Source organism: Neovison vison, chromosome 1, assembly GCF_020171115.1.
Source record: "Neovison vison isolate M4711 chromosome 1, ASM_NN_V1, whole genome shotgun sequence".
NCBI classification, from domain to species: Eukaryota; Metazoa; Chordata; class Mammalia; order Carnivora; family Mustelidae; genus Neogale; species Neogale vison.
The window spans coordinates 222,018,221-222,041,533 of NC_058091.1; the positions used below are offsets into that span (position 1 = coordinate 222,018,221).

A 23,313-nucleotide genomic window follows, 5' to 3' on the forward strand; every position below is an offset into this window, starting at 1 on the left:
CTTATGTCCTCCACAGCCCCAGTTCAAACCTCCGTGCTACCGCCACACACAAGCCCCCAGAGGACTCGGTTCCTACAGTTCTTTCAGTGAGTACAACATTTCCTCTGAGCCTTGGAGCTATGCTCCACTCTGACTCTGGTTCTGGTCAAAAGCAAATCTTGGTGGGGCAGACCTTAAGGAAGATGGAACTCTCTTATGCGGCAAGGCCTGCCTAAGTGCCTAGCCGTTTCCACGGGTACCTACACCATGGTCTGAGAGAGCATGAAGCGGAGCATATGTCCCTTACCAAAAGGCATTTGCTTGGCAATTTCGAACTTACATACCATCTGAAATTTGCTCAAGAATGCCTGAGAATTTAGCCATTACTTATGAGCATTCCCTCATGCCTCTGGCCCTCGCCTTTCCTGCCCTCCTAACGTTCATCTCCCTCCTCCCCCAGCCGAGGACATTAACAGACGTGCCTCCCAACCACCATTCTAGTGGACTTGTCGGAAAACGAGATCCCAGCATCCTGCTTAGAACACGAAGCAGGGGTGTCGAGCTCCGTGGAGCCTGAGAGCATACTCAGTCATTTTAAAAGCTTGTTATTTTTGAGGCCCCAAGCTCAAGAAATGAATTCAGAAAGAAAATGAAAAAAAAATAACAAGACAGATAGCAGGAGTGCCTCCTCCACTAACAAAGGCCCTCAGCTGAAACCAATTTGGACAGCTCAGCTCCGTCTCGGCTCATGAACTCCGGTTTACCTCAGAGAAGCCCTGCAGTGCACACTTGCGTGCATACACGCACACACGGCAGACCGGGTTGAGAGCTGTTCAGCCTGAAAGAAGCAAAGGAAACTTGCTCCTTTTATTTAGGTGATAATCTCTGTGGTTTTGATTTCAGTAGCTTAACATTTTCTGAAGAGGTCTTAGGTCATCCTGGGCCTGAAAGATGCGTTTTTAGGAGACACTTCGGGATACTGAACCTCAGGAGAAAATAGGATAATTCCAGAACCAGCTCCTGGTGCCTTTGTTTACACTAGCCACTTACCCTTTGAAACACCTCATCTCACAAACGGCCTTTTTATTTTTTCCAACCCAGGAATGAAGAATTTGAAATCCTGAAATATCTGAAGTGCCCCAACCCAGAACTCCTCACCAGAAGGTGCCTGCCTGAATCTGAATCTCCTGAGAAGAAAATGGCTTGCCAGCTCCTGGGGAAGATTCGGAGTCTTCCTTTCAGCTAGCCTCTATCATCAGAGGAAGCAAAGAAGGTAAGGAAAGGCACGCTCTCTCCCTCACTGCCTTCAGACCCCAGCCAGTATCCACCTTCTCCTTCAGACTTTCTGAAAAATCAACCGAGTCCTCTAGAATTTCACAATCCTGCACACAAGGACACAGCCTTGCCCACTCAGTGATACCTGCTGTCCACCCGAGCAGCTTGGATGCTTTCTGTAAACAAGGAACACTCCTTCCCCCCCAGGGCATGACAGAAATGAGGTAGAGAAAAATTTCATTCTATTATTAAGTGAGAAAAGCAAAAGTCCAGAGCTGTGTGTATGATAAGCTACTAACTGTATAAAAATGGAAGAAAAGAAACTCATTTGCTTGCATAAAAATATCTATGGGGATGCCAGGTGGCAAAAGCAGTTGGGCATCTGACCCTTGGTTTCAGCTCAGGTCTGATCTCGGGGTCATGAGATCTGTGCTCAGTGGGCTTAAGATTATCTCTCCCTCTACCCCTCTGTACCTCCTCCACTCTCTCTCTCTCTCAAATAAATAAATAAATAAATCTTGGAAGGAAGGATAAAGAGAGAGAGAGTAAGTATCTCTGGAAAGAAACATAAGAAACAAATTATACAATCTCTGAGGAAGGAAACTGTATCCTTTTGTGGCCTTTGAATTTTGAAACAGACTGAATTTCCTGTTCAAAATGAAGTAATTAAAACACAATTTAAAAACACATATTTATTTTTAAAATATTTCAATTCCCCCAGAATTTCAAGGTAGAGTAGGCAAGGTTGGACCAATAATAGTATACTTGTGGGGGAGAGTATTCTTCTAAGACTGCAACCCAAGGAATGTTAAATACTGGGACCATGCTTCTTTGGGAACAGGTGGAACCAGAGGTGGAAAAAACAGTGTTGTACTAAATAGTAACAGTGCCAGTGTGGAAGTGAAACATCTTAGAACTCCAGGAGCATTCCTGAGTTCAAAAAATCATGGGAGTGTCACTGGACTTTCTGATACAAAATGGGGACAAGAACAAGGCTCATGGGGGCACCTGGGTGGCTCAGTGTGTTAAAGCTTCTGCCTTCGGCTCAGGTCATGATCTCAGGGTCCTGGGATCGAGCCCCCACATCGGGCTCTCTGCTCAGCAGGGAGCCTGCTTCCTCCTCTCTCTCTCTGCCTGTCTCTGCCTACTTGTGATCTCTGTCTGTCAAATAAATAAATAAAATATTAAAAAAAAAAAAAAAAGAACAAGGCTCATGAAGGCACGCCTATGGGGTCAAAATAAGACAGCACACTTGGATGGAGAAGATAGTTAAGAAGGTCAGGAAAAAAATAAAAAGTCTGAAATTCACAGAAGTCACAAAGAAGGTATAGGATACAGAGCAGAGATTTAACCTCCCAAGAGCAGCCCAAACCCCGATACTGAAGTATGTACTTACACCAAAACTAAGGTTATCCTGGAAGGAAACTTGCTCCTGAGATCCACAGGCAGCACCCCTGCCGACTCATACAGAGCCTTTGCATGATCAAGAAAATGGTACTCCTTCCTCAAGACACCTTCCTTGTATCTGCCAGAAGGGCAGCCCTTCCTGGTGTGAACCCGCAGCATGTTAAATCATTGGAGCTGCAGAGGACAACTCTGAGTAGGGGCAGGGAGCCTGCAGGGCCACGTCTGTGGATCTCAAATGGAGGCAGGATTGCCTGTCTACACACATGCACACGTGCACATATGCACCCACTCCAAACCCTAACAAGTGATTCATATTTCAAAACACTATTTTGTGAAAAAAAAAAAAACTTCCTTAAATAAGCTTTGTTTTTTAGGTCAAAATGTGACTTGTTATTACTGTATTTTATGTCTATATTTTACTGTGCCCTGAGATTTAATTTGTGCCCAATTTGTCATGGCTCAAGAAATGTTGGGAACTCGTGGTTGAAAGACTCAGAGTTCTAAGAGCAGAGGCCATCCACTTCCTAAGTAAGATGTGCTTCATGGAGAATGTCCTCTGTAGGTCAGCTTCATCTGTGATATTAGGTGATGCAAGAAATTATTGGTGTAGGGATCTAATATGGGTAACAACTTTCTCCTCAAAGGTTCTCAAATTCTAATCTGCATAAGAATAACCAGAGAAGTATGTTAAAATTATATTCCCACCTCTTCCATCCCAACTACAGCCACCATCCTGACTCAGTGGGTCTGGAGTTTTGTTAAATACCTGAGCAAGGACTCAGCTATAGCACAATCTTCAATCTCTTGTGTGAACTCAGAGGAGATTTGCAAAATAGGGACAGTATCCACGATCTCTTTTGTTACCAGTGGCTTTGAAATACATAAGCAATAATCACATGGCTCCCTTAGGTATTTGAAGCAAATAAAGCAAAAGTGCAGGAAAGTCAAAATTGCCTCTGATGTCTTCCTTCCATTGGGTCCCAGATGAAGAAATTGACTTGCATTCAGGAGCTCTCCTAAATGAGAAATAAGTATCACTAAAGAGAATCCCAGCAAGCGTGCACCACAGAGAGAATGAGACTCACCCAGGAGGCAACAGATCAGGGTCTCCCAATTTACCCAGCAGAGGAGTAAGGAACCCATGATTCTGTGACAGAAGAGGAAGCCCTCATGCTATTAAATACTTGCATAATGTGATACTTGTTGGCTTCATGTTAAACAAAGTACTAAGTACGTTCAAGTTGCTCTAGAGCATCTTTCTTCTTTTGCCCTTTCTCCTCCCCACCATCTCGGCCCTGAAACACATGCCCATGAGGAAAGGGACAGGAAATCAACAAGTATGGACTGAAGTCCTGCGAAATAGTTAGTCCTGTTACCACTCTGCAAATATGGGAACAGAGCACAGAGATTAAATGCCTTGCTACAGTCACACAGGGGGACAATTCGGGCCTAGGACTCACAGGTTGCTCTGGCTGGCATTCCAAGCCTTGGCTTGTGATGCCCTGGAGCATTTGTGCTGTGCACTCTGCCAGGCACAAAATAATGGTAACTAACACATGGGGTAATAACATGATTTGTTCTCAGTTTCTTTTCTTTTTTTTTTTTTTAAGATTTTATTTATTTATTTGACAGAGAGAGATCACAAGTAGGCAGAGAGGCAGGCAGAGAGAGAGAGGAGGAAGCAGGCTCCCTGCTGAGCAGAGAGCCCGATGCAGGACTCGATCCCAGGACCCTGAGATCATGACCCGAGCCAAAGGCAGCAGCTTAACCCACTGAGCCACCCAGGCGCCCTGTTCTCAGTTTCTTAAGTCTTGTGCCCAAACACTCTCCTTCTCTACTCTCTTTCCTCAAATCTCATCTACTTCTCATGGCTTTAAATTCTTTCTATATATAGTCATCAACTTTCAAATTTATATTGTCAGCCCGGATCTCATCCCTGAGCTTCGGAGATGTATCCACTAGGCAACACATCCATGACTTCTTGGGGTCTGAAATGGAATATGTCAAACACTGAACTGTTTATTTACAGCCCATCCCAGCAAAATCCTTTCCTTCCAGCAAAATCCTTTTCCTTCCTCGTTCTTCACCATTTTGCTTACGGACACTGCTTTCGAGGGGACTCCTCTCAACAACGAGCATTGCTCTGAATTCCTTCACCCTCCCACACAAGGTACATTAGCATCCTGAGACCCACCTACAAATTGTAACTACAAATCTAACTACTACCTACTCTCCTCTCTTTAACCATCCAGTTATATAGATATGCATCTGTGTATTCTTATTTCTCAGCTGCAGTGTCATGGTCAAAAACTTCAAGAGCCACTCATTGCCCATCAGGTTAAGAAGCCTACCTATGTCGGGCGCCTGGGTGGCTCAGTAGGTTAAAGCCTCTGCCTTCGGCTCAGGTCATGATCTCAGGGTCCTGGGATCGAGGCCCGCATCGGGCTCTCTGCTGAGCAGAGAGCCCGCTTCCCTCTCTCTCTCTCTGCCTGCCTCTCTGTCTACTTGTGATCTCTCTCTGTCAAATAAATAAATAAAATCTTTAAAAAAAAAAAAAAAAAGAAGAAGAAGCCTACCTATGTCTTTGATCTCATCCTCCCTCATCTCTCCATCTTGGTTCCTTCCATACCTGGAGATCTGAGCTCTTTCCCACCTTGGAGCCAGAGTATTTGCTGCTGCCTCCACCTGGAATGTTTTTCTCCATACCTTTCCCATAGCTGTCTCAGTTTAAATGTAGATCCTCAGAGAGGCCTCCCCTGATCGCACTATGTAAACTGGGTCCTGTACATACTTATTTTTCTCTAATGAATACCTATCCATGACTTATCATCGGTTTTTCCATTAGACTAAAAGCTTTGCGGGGACAGGAATGATTGACATAAATGATCATTCCCTGCACCCCACTTTCACCTAATTCAAAGAGCTCCACAGGAAAGGAGAGGAATTAAGGACTATCTGTAATGTTTCTGTATCCATAGAAGTAGTAAGATTGCATGCTATAATAGGTAGAATTGCGTCCCCCAGAAAGATATGTTCATTTCCTGATCCCTGGAACCTGTGGGCATGACCTTAGTCACAAATAGGACTGCTGCAGACATAACCAGTTAAGATGAGGTCGTACTGGACCTCATCTTAATCCAGTATGATTAGTGTCCTTATAAGAGGAAACTGGGGACACAGAGAGGGAGAATGCCAGGTGACAACGGAATAGTGACTGGAGTGGTGTATGTATCAGCCAAGGGAGCCAAGGACTGCCAGCAACTCCAGGAGGTACAAGGCAAGCCTGGGACAGATTATCCCCTGAAGCCTACAGAGACAGCATGGTGCTGCCAACACCTTGATCTTGGACTTCCAGCCTCAGAACTGGAACTCTGAGAGGCTGAACTTTTGTTGCTTTAAGCCACCCAGGTTTGTGGTGGTCGTCTCTCACTTGAGTCAAGTGAGGAGAGGATAATAATTTCTAAAGTAAAATGTAGCTTTAAGTTTTGTGGATTTTACGAAGAGTAATTAGTCGGAAGTGAAGTTAGGCCCAATATAGGATTTGGAGAACCCGGAGATGATTTCTAACGTGGGTTTTCTTCCCCAAAGGTAAAAACTCTCACCCAAACTCTAATATCTCATCAGAACCAATGTTATCCTAGCCCCTGAAGCAGAAAATAAGACATATTTAATTCTTCAAGCAATTAAATTGCTCATTAAACTTTTGCCACCTGGCCTGAAAGAACAGAAAATCTTATTACAGCGAGGTTCGAAGATGTTCTCATTGTTTAATAGCTGTAGTACTTTTAAAAGTCAGGTACTGATAATGAAGTTACATCGGCCTTTTAGGACCTCTCTGAACACAAATTGCATTAACTCTGAAGTCTCAGTTGGTTCATCAACAGTAATGGAATTATTACTGCCAGAAGCCATGATTCCATGGAAATGATAATTGTATCTTTCCAAATACTACAAACAGTGATGCTTGGCAGTCCTGTATGCATTGAATCAGAAAACTTACCTTTTTATCTGAATTTTTGAGATGGGTTTTAATGTAAGCAGCATTTTGGAGGGGGAAAAAAACTATTCAAATTTTAATTTAAAATGGTCATTAAATATTGGGTAGGAAATTACTGATGGTCAAGTATTAGGTCATTCAAACCCTGTCCAGACTCATTGCTTACCCCTGGTGAACATGGGGCTACTCGCATCCTCTGAGTTTTGGGATCATCATCCATTAAAGAGCAAGAAGGGAAGAACTAAATCATTTCCCAAATCTTTTCAAGCTCTAAAATAATGTGTGTGAGCATTTCCTTATTCCTCTGCAGTATATTTAAACATAATATAATAATTGTTAATAATATTATATTATATATTATAAAATTATATATTTCTATTTTATAAAAATATATAATTATATATTATATATTTATATAAGTATATATATTATATAAATTGTTATATATTATAATATATTATATTATTATGTTTATATTAAACAATATAAACAATTTATAGCCAAGAAGCCAACAAAGAAGAGGAAATGGAATAATAAAAATGAATATTCCAAAAAAGGCAGATAAAGAGAAAAAAGGAGATAAAACTCAAAATTTAAATTCGATGACATCAGTATTCACATTCAATGCAGCTGGTCTTAACACTCCCAACTAAGGCATAGGTTGGCAGACTGGATTTAAAAAAAAAAAAGGCAAAACCAAACTGTATGCTGCCCACAAGATGGACACTTTAAGTATTAATACACCAACAAGTCTCAAGTAAAAGGATTAGAAAAGGTAATACTATGTTAATATGGGTTTTTTTCTTTTTTTTTTTAAGTTTTTAACTGGACTGCTAGTATTAACATGTGACTTTTTTTAATTTTTTTAAAGATTTTATTTATTTATTTTACAGAGAGAGAGATCACAAGTAGGCAGAGAGGCAGGCAGAGAGAGAAGGGGAAGCAGGCTCCCTGTCAAAGAACCAATGCAGGACTTGAGCCCAGGACCCTAAGATCATGGCCCGAGCTGAAGGCAGAGGCTTAACCCACTGAGCTACACAGGCGCCCCATAATATGTGATTTTAAAGCAAAAAATATTACCAGGAATTAAAAGTAATTAAAAAATGATATGAATGTCAATTCAACATAAGGACAAAACAATCCTAAATATTTATGAACTATTAACAGAGTTTCAAAATAGGTAAGCAAAACCCATCAGAACTAAAATGAAAAACAGACAAAGTCCACAATCTACCTGGGGATTTCAAGACCCCAACATTAAATGGTAGCAACAATAGACATAACATCAGTAAGGATATACAAAACTTGAACGCCACCATCAGCCAACATGACCTAATTGGCAGTCCAGATTATTTCCCTCAACAGAACCAGAAGATACATTGTTTTCAGGTGAGTATGGAACATTTAGGAAGATATATCTTGGGACATAAAGCACCTCTTGGAAAAATAACAAAATAACACACACTGAAAGTAACCCATCAAAGACAATGCCAAATGGAGAGTTACAAAGTATTTTGAACTGAAGGAAAACAAAGACACAACATTATCAGAATTTGTTAGAGCAGTGCTTAGAAGGAAATTAATAGCATTAAAATAACCAGTATCAGAAAAGAAGGCCTGAAGTCAGTGATTCCAGCTCACACTTTAAACTAGAAAAAGAGCAAACTATATTTGAAATAAGAAGTAAAAAAGAGCAGAAACTGGTGAAATAAAAAGCAGAAAAACAACAGAGGAAAGGATGATGGAAATAAAATCTGATTTGATTCCTTTTAAATCAATAAAACCAATTTTTAAAAAGGCATGTTGACATTAGGACTGAAAGAGAATATCACCATATTACCATGTAGCTTACTTTATTAAAATACAAGGGAACTTCCAGGGCGCCTGGGTGGTTCAGTGGGTTAAGCCTCTGCTTCGGCTCAGGTCATGATCCCAGGGTCCTGGGATCGAGCCCCACATTGGGCTCTCTGCTCAGCGGGGAGCCTGTTTCCTCCTCTCTCTCTGCCTGCCTCTCTGCCTACTTGTGATCTCTGTCAAATAAATAAATAAAATATTAAAAAAAAAATACAAGGGAACTTCCAATTTCTGCCAATAGATTTGATAGCAAATTCCTTTGAAGACGCACAACACCAAAGCTTACTTGAAAGAGTAGGTAATATGAATAACCCTAAATCTACTTTTAATATTGATTTGTAACATAAGAAGGAAATTCTAGACTCAGGTTGGCTTTATTAGTAAATTCTACCTAACACTATGGAAGAAATAATGACAATATGATACCCAGTCCTTCAGAAAACTAAAGAGGAATAAGTCAACACTTTCCCACTGAACCTATTAGGCCAGCATGACCCTTATAAACCCAAATCAAAGACATGACAAAATCCTGGAAGAGCTTACTACCACTTTTCAGTTATTTTTTAAAAAGCCATAAATAGGGGCGGCATGGCGAGCACGGCCTCGGAGATCATCGCCTTCATGGTTTCCATCTCCGGCTGGGTGCTGGTGTCCTCCATGCTGCCCACCGACTACTGGAAGGTGTCCACCATCGACGGCACGGTCATCACCACCGCCACCTATTGGGCCAACCTGTGGAAGACGTGCGTTACCGACTCCACGGGCGTCTCCAACTGCAAGGACTTCCCCTCCATGCTGGCGCTGGACGGTTATATCCAGGCATGTAGAGGCCTTATGACTGCTGCTGTCAGCCTGGGCTTTTTTGGTTCCATATTTGCCCTGTTTGGAATGAAGTGTACCAAAGTTGGAGGCTCAGATAAAGCCAAAGCTAAGATTGCTTGTTTGGGCTGGGATTGTATTCATACTGTCAGGGTTGTGCTCAATGACTGGTTGTTCCCCGTATGCAAACAAAATCACAATGGAATTCTTTGATCCTCTCTATGTTGAGCAGAAGTACGAATTAGGAGCTGCTCTGTTTATCGGATGGGCAGGAGCCTCGCTCTGCATCATTGGTGGAGTCATATTTTGCTTTTCAATATCTGACAACACCAAAACTCCCAGGATGGGATACTCCTACAACGGGGCCACGTCCGTCCTGTCTTCTCGGACAAAGTATCATGGTGCAGAAGGAGATTTTAAAACCACAAACCCCTCCAAACAGTTTGATAAAAATGTGTACATCTGAAAAGAGCACTGCTGCGAGCTGTCTCGAGTTATTGTAAAAGTGAACTGTTCACAGAATGACCCCCCCTCCTTGAGGCCCGCCTCTAATTCACACTCCAAACTATTTTTAAAAACATGAATTTGGAGAATCTGCTGATTGTGTGGATGTCAATGTTCTAATCATTTTCTGTTGTGGCTTTCTATAAAAAAATAAACAGGTTATTTACAGGGAAAAAAAAGCCGTAAATATGTAAAATGTCTCAGAAACACATGAAATTACTACTCAACAGTGGCAAGATTTGAAGATTTTCTTTTTATTAAAAATATAGCAACACAATAGCAGCATCATTTGATAAATCTTTACTAGTACCACTTGGAAGTAGTCCTACTCACATAAATATACACCACCTAATGCAGCATCTTTACGTTTACATTTTAAACTCTTCCCCTAATAATCCATAGCATCATGTAAAGAACACTACTGTTAAGATTCAGGAGAGTAATAGTTAACTATGAAACTGAACTACTTACACAACTACATAGTACACCCAAATGTCCTCTTCTGTGGAAATTGGGAAGCTCTGTTGATAGTTGCCCAACAGTCTGTTGCCTGCCACGCAACCTCAGATTGGTGGAATTCCATCCCTTCAACTCTAATTCCTTCAGTGTGATTTTCATAAATTTGGCTTGCACATATAGTCAATTAATTATCTATCTAGCAAATAAAAGTGAATCAGGAGTGGAGAAAACTATATTATTCCATTCTAATCCCAGGAAAATAAGTCTTAGCAGTAAAATATCTGAAGTTTCCCAAAGGTTGGTAATTTTCAAAATTAAAATGTTAGCCAGATACAAAGTAAATTTAAAAAAGTCAATGAACTAAAATACTGCTTTTAAAAATAATATACTAAGAAACATTATATTAAATATAAACTAACAGTTATAATAAGTTAGTTGCTAGGAACTATAAAAATACCTCAAAATAGAATGGAAAGAAATCTAGTTATAACTTACTACCAACCTGAATAGGGACCAAAAGTCATTAATAGCTCCAGCTTTTATTTTTAAAATAATGTTATCAATCTTCAGGCAGAATCATCAATAGAAGATTTAAGAAAAATACATCCACAAACCCAAAAATAAGTAGGGAAGTCAACTTTATTTTAAAAGACTTTATTACATTATACTGGACTACTGCTTCCAGAAATAGAAGTTAGCCCTTTTAAGAGCACTAACTTTTGAAATCTGAAAATAAACAATTTTAAATGAACATTACACTAAATACTAAAGAATACTAAGTATGTAAGTAGTGAAAATTTAAAAAAAAATCTCAACACATAAAGAACATGTGGAAATGACAACTTCATAACCCACCCAGTTAAAACCAGATAGTATGTTTTAGTGAAAATATAGTGATTCACTGAAATGTTAAGTTACTCAATGCATCCCTCCAAAAGGACTCATTTTAATAGTTAATTCAACTACTAAAAAAAAATTTTTTAATCAAATCATATTATTTCTAATAGATTTTTAAATGTTTAAAAGCCATCACTACATATTATAATCCTTTAAATTAATATCTTCAGAGTTGACTTGGATTAAGGGCTTTTTTTTTTTTAAGTTTTAAGATAAAGACAGCAACATATATATAGGAATGAATGAGGTCCTAGAAATAACTAATATCACAAATGAAGTTATTTTCTTCACAAAAAAGAAAGGATTCTAAATATGAGTTCTTATTTTTGAGCATTTCAAAATTTAAACCTCAGACATTTCTGAAGATCAACACAGTATATATAGAACCTCCTGAATATAAGAATTCTGAACAAAATCACAAGCTGATTAGTGTTTGCAATTATAAATTAATTGGATTAGATGGAGAATAATGAGACAACTGCAGAAGTTGTGGATTTATACTTGTTTTCACGTATGAAAATAGCCAGATTATGAAGGCCCATCTTAATATAAATAATTCATCTCATTGCTGAAAAGAAAGAACAAGAGGATCAACAGACTTTGTCTAAAATGATGAATAGCAACACAATTCAGGAAAAGAATCTACTCTCTGTTTAATCAGGCTTAAAGAGATAATTATAGAACAGATCAAGTATAAAACGCCTGTCTTCTTGGCCTTACCTCAAGTTTTCCTGACAACATCTACCTGGATTAAAAAAAGAATAGCCTTAAAGAAAAAACAAAACGCCTTGCAGGAAAATAACAAATAAATGGAAACCTACCTGGCTCCTATAAGTGAACAAAAGCAAAAAAGTCTCTCTTTCTCTCTCTCTCTCTCACATACACACATACATGCACTCTCGCACTCACTCCAATACCTCCAGGCCCTAGAAAGCTTTGCTTCCATAAGCCCATTTAAGAACATTTTTCACTTTCTCTGGATCTCTTGTATTCCTATTCATGTCCAACTTTAACAAATCGGAGTCTTCCAAAAGCATCATCATCATTTTAAAGCTGAATATCACCAACAGGAAAAATAATTAGCAGCAAGAACCAAATTAAGTTTGTCAACTGTCAATACAGGGAACATTAAGAGTCCAGAGTACAAGAAATAACTCAAACTTTAAATGATGATTTCATAGACACCACACATTCATTCTCCAAGTCGAAATAATCTCTATGCCAACTAAAACAAGATAAACATGATAAACTAAGATGCTATTTTGAAATGCATAAACAAGTACTTTCCTCTAAAATACTTAGCTTTATTAGAGAAATGGTACTAAAAATAACAAAGATTCAAACATTTGCTCTATTCTACTTACATATTATAAATAAGACAGCTGTTGGTGCAAGACACCCACTCCTTCGCAATCTTTCCATATGCACCCAAGCATTCTTGTATCAGAATAAGCTGTTTACCAGCCAACCGTATGTGGCTGAATGATTAAAATGACCATCTATACTTTACATAGTAAAGCATTTTCAAAAATTTTAATGTACACAGTGACAAAAAGGAAAAAAAAAACACAGTTATTCTGAACACATGAAGAGTAATTAAGCAGCTTCATAATCAAACCAGGCTTCATTGCAATAAGGGCAATTCTTTCCATTCTCTACCAAATACTTAAGTTTCAACAGTATTAACATTAAAAGAAAACTCAAGTTGAAACCAAGTAACTGATGTGCTACTCAGCTTCTTAAATCTATAAGTAACTCTTCCCATGAGGTAAGGCAACGGAGTAATTTGATTGTATTAGGTTGCATTAAAATAATGATACTTGATTTTTTAAATAACATGCTAATTAAAAGGTGTAACTTTTAGGAGAACAAAACAATAATGAAAAGATATCTGAAACTATGAGTTATGGCTTTGGGGGAAAATATTAGCAATGTTTTCCTACTTGCATACTTCCTGCAGAAAGTGAGCCTAAGAGTAACGAATGACCTATATTTTAAACTCAAGTAAACATATCTTTAAAACAAATAACCTCATGTGTTTTCTTTTACATAGAATTTCTGCACATCATTTATGAGAAGATGATTAAGAGGTAATAATTAAGGCCATCCAATGGAGACAACAAAAGTGTTTGCTCTGATTTAAGAACGAGCATGCTTCATTTTCAATTATCACAGTATAAAACTGATGGTCCCAAAACTGCATTGTTGTTTTAAGCTCTAAAGTCATTCTTGAAAACAGGACTTCCCTCATGTTAGGCGAACTACATAAGAAGCTCTTCTGACATACCACTTGCACCCTTCTCTATGGGAGTGAGTGGAATATCCATCTATGTTCCATATGAACTGAGAATGACTAGCACATATAAAATTCTAGAAAACAGCATACCACATTGTAGAAGGCACTAAAGCTTCAGCTTGTGCTCCCATAGCCCATTTTGAAAACCCAGTTTTCTTTTTATAATGGCACCTTTGCCACCTACAGCTGACAACACACTGCAGTATTATTTGTAATAAGCTTGGAAATGTCAAGAAAGTTGAAAAAGAAATGCTTACTCTGTGGGGAGACCCAATGATTCTAAACACTGAATACTAATGCACTATTATTAGTATTCAACACGGGTGCTCTTCCTTTTGAGAGAGAACAGGAGCATGCATTGTCAGTTGTTTGTTAATCCACTTATTTAAGCAACTTTAGTCTGTAAAACTATTTTAACAAAAAAAAAAAAAAAAAAAAAAACCTGTTGTCCTAAACAGTGAGCAAAAGAAAACACAATAGTGAGAATTTAATTAACACAATCACCGTAAATCCTGTGAAGTAAATGTTAAAACTTCTTACATACTCTGCACTTACAAGGATGTATATATATTTCCACCGATTTCAAGCACATCATCAAATCTGTATATATTGAAATTAAAAAAAAAAGTAAAACAATACAAAATTCAGCAACTACCATTTTTAAAAAGAGCCTCCAATGCTTATCTCCAGTCTTTAAGGATAGTACAAATTTGGATTTTGATGTCCCATTTATTTGTAATGGTTCTTGGCAAACACTAACAAACCACATGACAAGTGTGTCAGCCACCATGGAAATGCACAGATTCTAGAAGATGAGGAGTTTGGGTAACACCTGTTATTTTCACGATGTCCATGCTTTATTTTCTTACTCCGGAACAAGATGGCCACACAGTCACCTAACAACTAGAAAAGCTGTTAGTTTGTATCTTTATGCTCAACTGGATTTCTTCACTGTTTAACATCTTGTTGAGAGATTTAAAAGCTTTGGATTTTATTCCAGCGTGTATTTAGAGGTGCATTTGTCAGTCCTATACTGCTTCTGTTTTGGTAGAGAGGTTTTCTTCATTTGGCTGACAATTTCCATTTTGCTGTACTTTATTTTCCTCGGTCCTTGGTGCATCCTTGTCATCTACTTCTTTGCCCACGCTTGCTTCTGGTTCTTTATTGTGTTCCTTCTCCTAAAATAAGTATGAAGCCACACATTTAAAATTTTTCTCAAGAACTTCCTGTTACATCTGGTTATGGCTAACATATGTATTTCTGTGAACTTAGTAAAAGTGGGTATTTTCTGTCATTACCTTATCATATAAATAAGATATGCAAACGTGTATCAGTGTGTCCTCCATACTTCTCATAAAATATGGAAACTGTAAATTAAATTAGAATAAAATAGTCTAGAAGAAAGTCTAGGAAGTGTTCAGTAAACATTACTGAATTGAAAAAATGGAAGAGATCTGCTGAAAGAGTTAAACAGTTCCCAAAGATGCCAGGATAGATCTGTAATCTGGATACCAAAGAAGAAAAATTTAGAGGATGTAGAAAAAGAAATCACTATTTGTCCTAGCAAAGACTGCTCAAGAACAGTGCAATTCTGCCCTCAGCTCAAAGGAGAATTAAATGAGAACATATGGAACAATGTCTGACATCAGACATACAGAAATGCTCAAGAGGCATTATCAATGTTACTGACAATGATGATAAACCCCTACCAATGAGTAAATAAAATTTTAAGATGAAAGCTCCAAAACTCATAATTGATTTCCAAATACAAATAAACTTACTGAAATAACAAAGCAATTAATGTAATTCATAAGTAAATATTTATCCCAAAAAATACCCTTACTTGGTGGAATTTGGTTTTCCATTAATTATTCTAATCCAGTAAATCTACTAATTTCAGTGTACATTACAAAACCAATGATGACAGAACTTTTGTCAGATTTGCTGAAACAAATCTATTTCAAGAAAATATATATATATATATACATATATATTTTTTTTAAAGATTTTATTTATTTATTTGACAGACAGAGATCACAAGTAGGCAGAGAGGCAGGCAGAGAGAGAGGAGGAAGCAGGCTTCCCGCTGAGCAGAGAGCCCAATGCGGGGCTTGATGCGGGGCTCGATGCGGGGCTCAATCCCAGGACACTGCGATCATGACCTGAGCCGAAGGCAGAGGCTTTAACCCACTGAGCCACCCAGGCGCCCCAAGAATATATATATTTTTTGAGGAAAATACCCTCAACCAGAAATCTTTGTATAAAATCAAATACCTTATCATATATTGTTCCACATATAATATACGTTATGTACAAACAGTCTTACTGTATGCCATTCTAGGACTCCCTAAAGTAAGGAAAGCATATGAGTTTCAGTTAGCTCTTACCTCATCCCTTCAAAAATCCAGCCTAAAAAAGTTACCAATTTAATAAATATTAAAAGATACCAAAAACATACAAAATACCACAGCCCTCAAAAAGGTTTTGGTCTACATCTAGTCCTATGTAAAAAAAAAAAAAAAAACAAAAAACAAAAAACCCTCAATTATTAATTATTCAAAGCCTAAATAATGAATGCCTGCTACTTACTTTAAGTGAAGTATTGTTCTTCTCCAACTTTTCCTTTCCATCTCGGTCATTAGAGCTCTTTCTTGTAGAGCTTGATCGTTCTCTCTCTCTTCTTTCACTAATATGGTCCCTTTCTTTTTCTCTCTTTTTATCCTTCTTATTTCTGCTATAAGAATAGTGATAATATGCCAGTTAACTTCTAAGAGATTAAAGACCTACTATGTCATTGACAAAACAGTCTTCTCTAACATTAATGCACTATATGTAAGCCCATCAGTAATCTGGTCTGACCAAGTAACATAAACAGTCCTATAGCCCCACCTGCTCCACTCCGTACCACAATTAATTTTTTAAAGATGCCCAAGTCTTTTTGCAGAGACCACCATGTGTTCACATAAACCACAATTTCGTATTTTCAATTTATTTGTTCAATATTTATTTATCAACTGTAATGAGATTAAAATAAAACCAAATACACAGGTTTTTTACCCACCTTTTCAAAGCAAAAAATGAGTAAGCAGAAAGGAATGAAAAGGACAAAGAATTAAAGGCATCTCCCAGGGAGGACTGAATGACTGAATACCAGCAAAACTTGGAATTTCAAAATAACCAGTGCTACTGTCATTGTCATTCACCATTATAAACAAGTCGCACCAATTCAAGATCAAAAGTTAAGGGAAGACTACAAGAACAAGTTCCAATGATAAAAACAATATACCCTTAGAATTAGAGAACAAACATCGTATTTCCAATCGGAAACATAAGACTTTCTACCTTTTTATTTTTTTTAAAGATTTTATTATTTTTTTTTTTTAAGATTTTATTTATTTATTTGACAGACAGAGATCACAAGCAGACAGAGAGGCAGAGGAGGAAGCAGGCTCCCTGCAGAGCAGAGAGCCCGATGTGGGACTCGATCCCAGGACCCTGAGATCATGACCTGAGCCGAAGGCAGCGGCTTAACCCACTGAGCCACCCAGGCGCCCAAGATTTTATTTATTTATTTGACAGAGAGAGATCACAAGTAGGCAGAGGAAGGCAGAGAGAGAAGAGGAAGCAGTCTCCCCGCTGAGCAGAGAGCCCGATGCAGGGCTCGATCCCAGGACCCTGGGATCATGACCAGAGTTGGAGGCAGAGGCTTTTTTTTTTTTTTTTAAAGATTTTATTTATTTGTCAGAGAGAGGGAGAGAGAGCGAGCACAGGCAGAGGGAGAAGCAGGCTCCCTGCCGAGCAAGGAGCCCGATGTGGGACTCGATCCCAGGACGCTGGGATCATGACCTGAGCCAAAGGCAGCTGCTTAACCAACTGAGCCACCCAGGCGTCCCTGGAGGCAGAGGCTTTAACCCACTGAGTCACCCAGGCGCCCCAAGACTTTCTACTTTTAACAAGTTGGCCTTAATGTGGAATTTTAAGCTTTTCTCTCTTATTAATGAATAATTCAAAAATAAAGACAAAGACCAAGAAAACAAATAAAGATGCTGGGCAAGCAGAACTAAGTACATATAAATATTTAGTATAAGAAAGGTGGCAACTCAAATCATTGAGGAAAAGATGGGTCTTACAACTGGATTATTATTTGGTAAGTGATAAAACTCAAATCAATATCTCATATCTCATTCCATAAAATATAAATAGGTCCAAATGGATGAGAAACCTAAATTTTTAAAATAAAATACAAATGCTAGAAGAAAATTTACCCACCTTTTCAAAGCAAAATTCTTGTAAGATTTTTTTTAACGATAACTAAATTCAGGTACAATAAAAGACTGATAAATTTGCCTACATAAACCTTCGCAAGGAAAAAAAATACATTACCATATTCAAAAGAAAAATGACATATTTACAACATATGTGTGCATCTTTCTACATAATTTTTAAATATCAAGGGAACAATCACATCAAACTAAATAAAAGTCTTAGGAGTAAATTTAACCAAGGAGTCAAAAAATTGGCTGAAAAAGATGAGGACAAATAAACAGAAAGACATTCATGTTTATGGATTGAAAGACTTAAATATTATTAAAATGGCAACAGTATCCAAAGCCACCTAGAGACTGAATGCAACCTCTATCAAAATCCCATTGCTGTTGTTGCAGAAATACAAAAACCCACCCTAAAATGCATACAGAATCTTTAAGGACATCAAACAGCCAAAACAATCTTAAAAAGAACAAAGGTTGAAGGCACAGCATTCCCAACTTACTTACAAGGTACAGTAATCAAAACAGTACAGTACTATATAAGGACAGAAAATAAACCACTGGAATAGACCAGAAGACCCAGAAATAAACTCCCACATAAATGGTTCAAATGATTTCTGACAAGGATGCTAAGACTCATTCAACGGGGAAAGGACACTCTTTTCAACAAATGACATCGGGAAAACTGGACGCCCACATGTACAAGAATAAAGTTGGACCAATATCTTATACTATATTAAAAAGTTAACTCAAAATAGATTGAAGACCTAAATGTGTATGCTAAGACTATAAAATTCTTAGAAGAAAACACAGGAGAAGATCTTCATGACACTGCATTTACCAATGATTTCCTGGATATGACGCCAAAGGCAAAGGCATTGAAAGGAAAAAATAGATAAACCTGACTACATCAAAATTAAGAGCTTTTGTGAACCAAAGAATAGTATCAGGAAAATGAGAAAGCAACCCACAAAACAGGAGAGAGTATTTGCAAATCATGTCTCTGGTACGAGATTAATATAAAGAATTTAAAGAACTCTCACAACTTAACAAAATACAAATAACCCAATTTGGAAATGGGCAGAAAACTTGAAAAGGCATGTCCCCTAAGATATATAAATGATCAATAAAGCACACAAAAAGATGCTCACCAGGGGCACCTGGGTGGCTCAGTGAGTTAAAGCCTCTGCCTTCAGCTCATTCATGATCCCAGGATCCTGGGATCGAGCCCCACATCGGGCTCTCTGCTCAGCAGAGGGGGAGCCTGCTTCCCCCTCTCTCTGCCTGCCTCTCTGCCTATTTGTGATCTCTGTCAAGTAAATAAATAAGTAAAATCTTTTTAAAAAAAAGATGCTCGTGGGACGCCTGGGTGGCTCAGTTGGTTGGACGACTGCCTTCGGCTCAGGGCGTGATCCTGGAGTCCCGGGATCGAGTCCCACATCGGGCTCCCAGCTCCATGGGGAGTCTGCTTCGCTCTCTGACCTTCTCCTCGCTCATGCTCTCTCTCACTGTCTCTCTCTCTCAAATAAATAAATAAAATTAAAAAAAAAAAAAAAGATGCTCGACATCACTATTCATTAGAAAAATGCAAACCAAAACTACAAGATGGTACAAGATACCATTATGCACTCAGCAGAATGGCTATAATCAGAGGCAGACAATAACAAATGCTGGTGAGCATGCAGAGAAACTGGGAGTGCTAGCACAATGCTGGTGGGAAGGTCGAATGACAGAGGCATTTGGGAAAACAGTCTGGCAGTTCCTAAAAAGATAAGGAGAGGGACACCTGGCTGGTTCACTTGGTAGAGCAGGTGACTAGTGCCACCCTAAGATTACTTAGAAACTAAAAAAGTAAGTAAAAGTAAATAAACTGATTCGCTGCTCTGCATACTGATTTAAAAAAAAAAGAGTGTACTCTAAGACTCAGCAATTACCACTCCCTAGGCATGTGCTCCAGAGAAAGGAAATCAAGTGCCTACACAAAAATTTGTGAATGAATGTTCATGGAAGCATTACACATAATAGTTAGAAAATGGAAAAATACTAAGTTCATTAACTAATGAATGGATAAGTAAAACATGGTTTCATCCATTCAACGGAGTATTATTCACACAAGGAATAAGATATCAATACATGCTCTAACACGAACCTTGAAAACATTACATTTAATGTAATACAAATACAGAACACTACGCATACTGCATGAGTCCATATACCAATGTCCAGCACAGGCAAATCCACAGAGTAAGTTAGGCTGGGGACTCCCAGGAGCTAGTAGGGATTAAGTGCTTATGGGTACGGGTTTCAAGTGAAAAAAATATTCTGGAATTAAGTAGCAGTGATGGTTGACGATACTGTGAACCTCATTAAAAACCAGTGAATTGCATATTTAAAGTGAATTTTATGACATATGGATTACTTCTCAATTCAAAAAAACAACAACAAAAAAAAACACCTAAGGAGCGCCTAGGTGGCTCAGTCAGTTAAGCATGTGCCTTCAGCTCCCATCATGCTCCCAGGGTCTTGGGATCGAGTCCTCCAAGGGGCACCCTACTCCACAGGAAGCCTGCTTCTCCCTCTCCCTGTCGCTCCCCCGCTTCTGTGCTCTCTGCCAAATAAATAAATAAAATCTTTTAAATCTATAAATAAATAAACCCAAGGTGTAGTTGGGGCTAGGTAGTGTCTCCCTCTCTCTCACACACACACACAGTATATACATAATGTATGCTATCTTTCGTGAAGGAAGGAGTTATTCTAATCAATGCATCTGCTTAATTTTACAAAAAGAAACACAGGAAGGATAAAAACAATCGATTACTTACAGAAGGTGAATGGGGAGCAACGCACAACAAAAAGGCAAAAAGTAACTTTGTGAACACAACTTTTTATCTAATTTGAGTTCCTAACTGAAAAGTTCTTTCATGAGCAAAGTATTAAAAAGACGTATGTGGCCCACAACTACAGTAATGCCATCCATTATCTTCACCCTGAAACAACGCAGATAAACATAAGACCCCTACTGAGAAACATGCTCTTCTCTACACGCTGACAAAGGTTTTTATAAATTTCTCTTTTCTATACCTATAAAACCAGGGAAAACCAACCGAAAAACTATGCCCATTCATTAAGGTAGTGAAATGAAAAATAAATACACAGAATGCAATAACCTTCCTTTGCAGCACAAAGCCAACCAGCAATGAGAGGACATAATGAAAGAAAAGACCTCATTAACAAGGGCAACAACAAAAAAAGATCTAGGAATAAACTTAGAAGTTGCATAAAATCTGTACAAAAAAAACACTGAAACATTCTTTTTTTTTTTTAAAGATTTATTTATGTATATGACAGAGAGAGAAAAAAAGAGATATCACAAGTAGGCAGAGAGGCAGGTGGAGAGAGACAGGGAAGCAGGCCCCCTGCTGAGCAGAGAGCCCGATGTGGGACTCAATCCCAGGACCCCAAGATTATGACCTGAGCCAGAGGCAGAGGCTTAACCCACTGAGCCACCAAGGTACCCACACTGAAACATTCTTAAAATAATGCTATGGATGGTTTAAGAAAGTGAAAAAGAGTTGGTATAGAAAAACTGACCATCACAAAGCTTCATCTATTAAAAAAATGAATTTATCAACGTCCCCTAAGTTAACTTTATTTCTATATTTTATTTCTAGATTTTATTCAAGATTTTATTTCAAGAACCTAAACAACTCTTATTTTCAAATGGAAAAAAAAAAAAGGTAAGAATTGTCAGAAATGCTCAAAAAACAGCAGTCGAAGTGTGGGGGAGGATCAGGCTGACTAAATGTTTAAAAATACTACACAATTTGAGTAATTAAAAGCCTGGAGCATTGGTACATGATAATAAGTCAAACCAACCCAGCAGCAGCAAGGACCCAGAAATAGACCCATATACAGAAAGAAATATTTAATACCTGAAAAGGCAATATAACAAATCAAAGTTAGAAAAACTGAGTTTTTAATAAATGATACTGATCAAAAGAAAAGCATATGGAAAAATAAAACTGGACCCACATGCTGTATTATACATAAGGATAACCTCCTCCTAATAGATCAAAGATTTTAATACAGTAAGTAAAACCATAAAATTATAAGAAGAAACAATGGAAGGCATTTGATTATAATCTTAGAATAGAAAAGAGCTAATCTGATGTGACTCAAAATCCAGAAGTCATAAAAGAAAAACTCTGAGGGGCACCTGACTGGCTCAGTCAGTAGAACATGTGACCCTCAATCTTAGGGTTTTGAGTCTGAAGCTCCACACTGGTTTTACACTCTAAAGAAAAAAAAAAAAGAAAAGAAAAGAAAGAGAGAAAGAAAAGAAAAATCTTGGGTAATTATAAAGAAATCAAAATCCTTTTTAAAATCAAGTCTCATAATATTTTCTGAAAAGAAATGACAAAAGTAGGAATGATACCTCATATCAAATCACTAATCTCCCTAATACGGGGTGCCTGGCTGGCTCAGAAGACCATGCAACTTTTCGATCTCAGGGTTTTGAGTTCGAGCACCATGTTGGGGGTAGAGCTTGTTAAAAACTAAAACACAAAAATAAAAACAATACTTAAAAAAAAAAAAAATCACTCTAATATAAAAAGAGCCCCTGGATGTAAGAAAATTCTAAAAACAAAAACAAAACAAAAAGCAGACCCCACAAAAAAATGGTATACCAACAATTCACAGAAAAGAAATTATATATGGCCTTCAAATATATGACGAGAAGGTCACCTTCACTCTTCAGAGAAATGCAACTAAAATTACTGATTATATACTGATACAATTTCTCATCTATCAGACAGTCAAAAACCCACAACTATAGTAACATAATACAGTGCAGCTGAGAGAAAACAGACACTCTCATACATAGCCAGCTGACATGCAAACTGCTGCCAATCTATATGGAGGGCAATAAAGAAACACCTGTCCAAATTATAAACACACACAAGTTGTGACACAACACCACTTTTGGAATTTTCCCACATAACCTGCACACAATGAAGTTAAGTCCAAAGGTATTCACTACAGTACAGAAGAGTAATTTATAATACAGGAAAATTAAGCAAACCCATACTACTGCAGGCTGGTTAAATAAACCAAAGTACTGCCACACAATGAAGTCCATGCAGTTCTAAAAAACAGTAAAGCAGCACTCGCTGATGAATACGTAAAGGTCTCCAGTCTGTTGACTGACAAAAAGCAAGGGCACAGTGTTTTTTTGTGCTACCTTCTGGATAAGAAATATGAAAAGAAACTATAAATTTCAATGTTATAGATCTCTACACAAAACCAGAAGGATATACAATACAAAAAAATGAAGTCACTACTTATGGACACAGAGTAGTGCATAGGTGAACTAATGTATTACTTTTTATAGTGTTGGGATTTCTGAACATGCAAATGTGTAACATACTACTCATTCAAAATAAAAATTTCAAAAACAGATCAAAAAGAAAAATTTTCTTCCCCTGCTCCATCCTTGGATTTAGGTTTTGTTGTTGTTGTTGTTGTTGTTTTTTAAAGATTTTATTTATTTATTTGAC

General features: G+C 37.9%; 2 protein-coding genes across 5 annotated transcripts in view; one reads left to right on the forward strand and one right to left on the reverse strand.

The window, feature by feature from the left end:
- The first annotated feature begins 9,100 nt into the window (after positions 1–9,100).
- LOC122901196 (claudin-10-like) lies at positions 9,101–9,844 on the forward strand. Its single transcript, XM_044240696.1, is given in 2 exon segments — positions 9,101–9,457; positions 9,459–9,844. Coding segments are annotated over 2 exon segments (696 nt in total). The 3' UTR covers positions 9,798–9,844.
- Positions 9,845–12,474: 2,630 nt separating this feature from the next.
- Positions 12,475–23,313, reverse strand: part of SREK1 (splicing regulatory glutamic acid and lysine rich protein 1) — a 45,707-nt gene continuing 34,868 nt past the window's right edge. For 3 of the 4 annotated variants that reach the window (XM_044267841.1, XM_044267858.1, XM_044267868.1), the window contains 2 exons: positions 16,077–16,221; positions 12,475–14,665 (listed from right to left, as the gene is read on the reverse strand). In XM_044267841.1, coding sequence (XP_044123776.1) covers positions 14,516–14,665; positions 16,077–16,221 — 295 coding nt within the window. In that variant the 3' untranslated portion in view covers positions 12,475–14,515. The remainder of the gene's footprint in view (positions 14,666–16,076; positions 16,222–23,313) is intronic. The other variant, XM_044267848.1, reaches the window with a different exon arrangement.